The sequence below is a fragment of the Otolemur garnettii genome, unplaced genomic scaffold, assembly GCF_000181295.1.
Source record: "Otolemur garnettii isolate 467f Iridium unplaced genomic scaffold, OtoGar3 scaffold00073, whole genome shotgun sequence".
NCBI lineage: Eukaryota > Metazoa > Chordata > Mammalia > Primates > Galagidae > Otolemur > Otolemur garnettii.
In genome coordinates this window covers 8,294,266-8,300,205 of record NW_003852468.1, presented here as the reverse complement: position 1 = coordinate 8,300,205, position 5,940 = coordinate 8,294,266, and the positions used below count along the sequence as shown (strand labels likewise).

The window sequence follows — 5,940 nt, the reverse complement described above, 5'->3', positions numbered from 1 at the left end:
TCCGGGCTGGGGATTCAAACCCGCCACCTTAGGTGTACGTGGCTGGCGCCTTAGCCGGTTGAGCTATAGACGCAGAGCCTAGATTGCTTTTTTAAAGGAAGACCACATCCTTATCAAGGATATAGTCAACTGCAAACTTAATATTGATGCTCACCATCTTGACTTATGAAATTTATGATCAAATTTTATTTAGAGTTAAATTATATATTCACTATCAGGGATGAAGAAGCTATTTAAATACTGCTATGAAATGATCTAGTATATATTAAGTGAATAAAGCAAGGGGTAAAATAATATATAAATTACTCTACCACTTGTGTAAATATTTGCTAGTACATGTATTACATATCTGTAAGGCTGTGCAAGAAATGACACATTTTCATTTTTATTGGGGAGGGGAATTAGGTGGCTAGAGACAAGGGTGGGAGGAAATGTTTTATTGTATACCCATTTATACTTTTGATTCTTGAACCATGTGAATGTATTCCCTGATAAGTAAAAAGGAGAAAATAGACACATTTTATTCAAACTTTATAAATATTTCTTTTTGTCTTCTACTAAAATTCACATTTAATAGTACTTTTAATACTTTTTTTTTGAGACAGAGTCTCATTTTGTGGCTCTTGGTAGAGTGCTGTGGTATCATAGCTTGCAGCAACCTCTAACTCTTGGGCTCAAGTGATCCTCTTGCCTCCGTCTCCTGACACAGGCCCCCACTGGAACGCCTGGCTATTTTTAGAGACAGGGTCTTGCCTGGCTCAGGCTGGTCTGGAACCTGTGAGCTCAGGCAGTCCACCTGCCTCAGCCTCCCAGAGTGCTGGGATTATAGGGCATGAGCCACCGCACTGGCCTTTTTTTTGAGACAGAGTCTCAGTAGCCCTGGGGTTGAGTGCCACGGTGTCATATGTCACATCAACCTCAAACTCTTGGGCTCAAGTGATTCTCTTGTCTCAGGCTCTGGAGTAACTGGGAGTACAGGTCCCACCACAATACCCAACTGTTTTTTTAGAGATGGGGACCCCCTTACTCTTGCTCAGGCCGATACTGAATTCCTGAGCTCAGGCAGTTTTACCAGCCTTGGCCTCCCAGAGTGTGAACCACTGCACCTGGCCTAATACTCATTTTTTTTTTTTTTTTTTTTTTGGTTTAGTAGGTCCTGGCCTGGTTTGAACCCACCACCCCCAGTGCATGGAACCTGCACTCATGTTTTTTTTTTTTTCTTATTGCTATGTTTGTTTTGAAATAAAAGCTCACTCTGCTTCTCAGGCTAGAGTGCCTTGGTGTCAGCCTGGCTCACAGCAACCCCAAACTCCTGGGTTCAAGTAATCAAAGTTAGATTGCTTCTCGAGTAGCTGGGACTACAGGCACATGCCATGACACCCAGCTAATTTTTCTGTATTTAGTGGTCAGACACAAGGTCTTGCTTTTGCTTAGGCTGGTCTATAACTCCTGTACTAAGCAATCCTCCCTCCTCAGCCTCCCAGAATGCAGGATTACAGGTGTAAGCCAGCATGCCCAGCCCTTTTTTCTCTTTGTCTACTTTCCAACACTAATGATATTTTGTCCTCTTTTAGGGATTTGAGTCATAACCGGTTGTTTAACTGGAACATCAGCTTGGAATCACAAACATTACAGGAAGTGTAAGTTATTTTTATTTATTTAAAGTTATGTTAAATTCCTTGAGATAACTTAACAAATTGTGTTTTCAGAGATTTTCAATCAGAGATGCTGTCAAAAAAATTGAAAGGAAAATTTTTTGATTAAAAGAAATTATTTAACAACCTAAGCTTGTTGGCTTTGTTATTATCACAAACTCTTTAGGCATGGAGTTAGTGATTTCAAGTTGTGAACTGGAAAAATATTATTTTACTTTCCTAGGGGCAAAAGTAAGATTTCTCCCTTTTTTCGTAGTAAATATATTTGTTTTTGCCAAGTTTTTAGCCAGTGAGACTTTGTGTTGTGCAAACTGTTTACCTTGACGTGTTATCTAAGATAGAAGCATCCTGTCTAAAGTAGATTAGTATGAAGTAGAGTATTTTTGGTATCATTTGAGAATGTGGTGGTTGTTATAATTCAATTTTACTTGTAAGTTTTTTCTTTAATACTGAAATGTATTACAGAAATTTGGAAAGAATTTTCTGAAATATTAATATTAGTTCTTGTGTTGAGGTCACAACTGCTGAGGAACATAGGCTTGTTTGCGTCTGCATTTAACACTCTCAGAGCCCTCAGATTTATTTTCCTTTTTAATTCTTTGCTGTTAGGGATAACTTCTTCATGCTCTCATTATTCCTGTATTCTCTTCTTTTGTCCTAAATTTACTGCTTCTAATCTCGGTGGATTGAATAAAGAGTTGGCAAATTTGTTAGTTGAAAGAGTAGGCATCAAGGCTAGACCTGAAAATTCTTCAGTGGGAAGTGTTTAAACTTTATTACATGGACTTTGTAACTTTGGTTCTCTAGAGGCCTTTACCTCTGGTTTCTTTTCTGTAGTCTAGATTCTTGAGATTGTTCAGTGATTGAAGACCAGGTTATTGAAATGTGATTGTATTAGATTTGCTACTAAAAAACATTTGAGATTGTTTAAAGGACTGCTAGGATCTGATGTGATGTGTCATGTCATTTGGAAAATTACTTATAGGTTCCATATATAGGGGTGCAGTTTAATTTATCTGTGGTCTCAAGCAACCCTCCCTAACTTTGTATGTGGGTCATTATGAAAGTTTTGAGATATGTGAAAATCAAGAAATGTAAAATCCCATGGATGGAAACAAATGAAGCCTTCCCAGCAACATTGATAGGCTGAACATGTTGAAACTTGCACAGGTGAATCAGAAAGAACACTATCCACTGTGGTTTTTGGAAGTGAAATAACGGACCATAACATAGTCTATCTCAAAACTTTTGTAGTGATCAACATATGGCTTTAGGAAAAAGCTATATGTGTGTGTACATCTATATATTTAGAAAGAGAGATATGAATGAGCTGTTCCATCTTTTAAAACTAATATTAGCTGTCATGTCCCTAACTAATCAAAGAACCTTGCTTGAAATAAAAATATCTAATGTAGAAAATATTTCTTAGCTATTCTAATATTGATGTAAGGGAATATTAATACTACGGAGAAGCATTTCTTACTAAAAAATCTATAGTTTTTCACTAAATTATATTTTTATTTTTGTCTAACTCATTCTGAGTCATAGGTTTTTTTGGTCAAATTTGCACCTATTCTAAAGAATTTGTATTAGCCAGAAACTAGAATTCAAAATATAATGTTTTGCTCACTAACACATTTAAATCTATTTTTTCCTCTTGCCTAGGAAAATGAATTACAATGAGCTAACAGAAATCCCATATTTTGGAGAAATAACATCTAATATTACTCTACTTTCATTGTAAGTTAATAAGATTTTAGATCTTTTAAATTATGAGTAGTATACATTTTTTTTAAGTACATGCATTGTTGATCCTGACTATTTATGGTTGTTATGGCCTGGGGTAGATCATTGGCAGTAGCTTCAGTATAATCTTTGTTTTTTTATAGAGTTCATAATATAATCCCAGAAATAAATGCAGAGGTGTTCCAGTTTTATCGTGCTCTTGAGAATTTAGACCTTAGCTCAAATATAATATCAGAAATCAAGACATCTTCATTTCCTCGAATGCAGCTTAAATACCTGTAAGTAAAATAGAATTTAGATAAGATGTACTTTAAAGTGCATGTTTACTTCTCGTTGTTACTTATCTTACCAAAAATGTCTATTATTCATTATGATTTTGGTGTACATATGTGAAGCTTATAGTTAGTTTTTTGGGGTTGTTGATTCTATCTCCTTTTCCCTCCCCTATCCCTCTAAAGAAAGATTGTACTTTTGTCAGAAGAGATTGATAGATATCCAGAGGAATTTTTGAGATTTAATTCTGGATTTTTATTTATTTATTTATTTTGAGAAAAGTCTCACTTTGTCGCCCTCAGTAGTCACAGCTCACAGCAATCTCCAATTCTTGGGCTTAAGTGATTCTCTTGCCTCAGCCTCCTGGGTGGGACTACAGGCTCCTACCACAATGCCTTGCTTTTTGTTGCAATTCTCATTGCTGTTTTAGCTGGCCAGGCCAGATTTGAACCTGCCACCCTCAGTATATGGGGCCGGCGCCCTACCTACTGAGCCACAGGTGCCACCCTGGATTTTTATTTTTTTAAACCACAATTTTGTGGCTGGGCATAGTGACTCGTGCCTATCACTTTGGGAGGCTGAGGAAGGAGGATTGCTTGAGCTCAGGAGTTCCAGACCAGGTTGAGCAAGACTGAGACCTCATCTCTACTAAAAATAGAAAAATTAGTTGGGCTTTGTGACAGGTGCTTATGGTCCTAGGTACTGGGGAGACTGAGGCAGGTGATCTCTTGACCCAGCAGTTTGAGGTTAATATGAGCTAGGCTGATGCCATGGAGCTCTGAACCAGGCAACAGAGTTCAACTCTGTTTCACACAAACAAACAAACAAACAAACAGAAAACCCACACAATTTTGTAAATGGTAAATAGTGGTTTATTGAATGCTGGCTTACCGGCTCAGCACCTGTGACTCAAGTGGCTAAGGCCCCAGCCACGTACACCCAAGGTGGCAAGTTTGAATCCAGCTCGGGCCCGCCAAACAACAATGATGGCTGCAACCAAAAAACAGCCGGGCATTGAGGTGGGCACCTGTGGTTCCAGCTACTTGGGAGGCTGAGGCAGGAGACTCGCTTGAGCCCAGGAGTTTGAGGTTGCTGTGAGCTGTGATGCCACAGAACTCTACCCAGGGGGACAGCTTGAGGCTCCTGTCTCACAAAAAAAAAAAAAAATACTGGCTTACATTGTATAATGATGATGATAATTAGCATGTATGCTGGTGTTTTCCAGTTTATAACATGCTAAATGAAGTAGGTATCGTAATTTTGTAGATGAAGAAACAAAGCAGTTAAGTGATTTGTAAAGTTGTATATTGTCATTAAATGTTAGAGCTGAGGGTACAGGCAGATTTTTGGCAGCTTTCCAGTTGTAGATTTTTTCATTTCACTAAATTTTTTTCTTCTCCTATTATCTTGTTTATTTTAGGAATTTGAGTAATAACAGAATAACCACGTTGGAGGCTGGTTGCTTTGATAATTTATCAAGTTCCTTATTAGTGGTAAAGTTAAACCGTAACCGAATTAGCATGATTCCACCTAAGATCTTCAAGCTGCCTCACCTCCAATTCTTGTGAGTAACTAAATAGGTGGATTATAAGAAGATGGGCTTTTTTCTTATAGTATCTTTTTCTTTTTAATTATTGTTAGAGTAATTTAGCTAACCAGTTTTCTGACTGTAAAACTATTTTTGTTAAAGGGAACTTAAAAGAAACAGGATTAAAATTGTGGAAGGTCTTACATTCCAAGGACTTGACTCCTTAAGATCTTTGAAAATGCAGCGGAATGGAATTAGCAAACTTAAAGATGGAGCATTTTTTGGCTTGAATAACATGGAAGAACTGTAAGTAGTAGGACTTAGAGAGGATTATTAGAAAGGAGTCTGTCTGGTACTTTTCAGTGCGAAATGGCTAGGGTAGTTGCTCTGATTATACAAAGGTACATTAGTTCTTGAATAAAATTTCGTATTCAGTAGCATGGTAGGGTGACTAGAGTTAGTGACTTTTTGTTATGTATTTTAAAATAACTGAAGAGTGGAATCAGAATGTTCTTCATACAAGGAAATGATAAATTCTTTAGGTAATGATGGATACCCCAGTCACCTGGGCTTGATTACACATTGGCTGCCTATATCAAAACATCACGGCTCGGTGCCTATAGCTCAACTGGCTAAGGCGCCAGCCACGTACATCTAAGGTGGTGGGTTCGAATCCCCAGCCCGGACCCGCCAAACAACAATGACGGCTGCAACCAAAAAATAGCCGGGCGTTGTGGC

The 5,940-nt window shown here is 37.8% G+C and overlaps 1 protein-coding gene across 1 annotated transcript in view; it reads left to right on the top strand.

Annotated features, from left to right (window-relative positions):
• Window positions 1-5,940, top strand: part of LRIG2 (leucine rich repeats and immunoglobulin like domains 2) — a 56,969-nt gene that overhangs the window by 20,026 nt on the left and 31,003 nt on the right. The window contains exons 2-6 of the mRNA XM_012807613.2: window positions 1,575-1,640; window positions 3,321-3,395; window positions 3,545-3,679; window positions 5,095-5,238; window positions 5,365-5,508. Of these exons, the coding sequence (XP_012663067.1) occupies window positions 1,575-1,640; window positions 3,321-3,395; window positions 3,545-3,679; window positions 5,095-5,238; window positions 5,365-5,508 (564 nt within the window). The remainder of the gene's footprint in view (window positions 1-1,574; window positions 1,641-3,320; window positions 3,396-3,544; window positions 3,680-5,094; window positions 5,239-5,364; window positions 5,509-5,940) is intronic.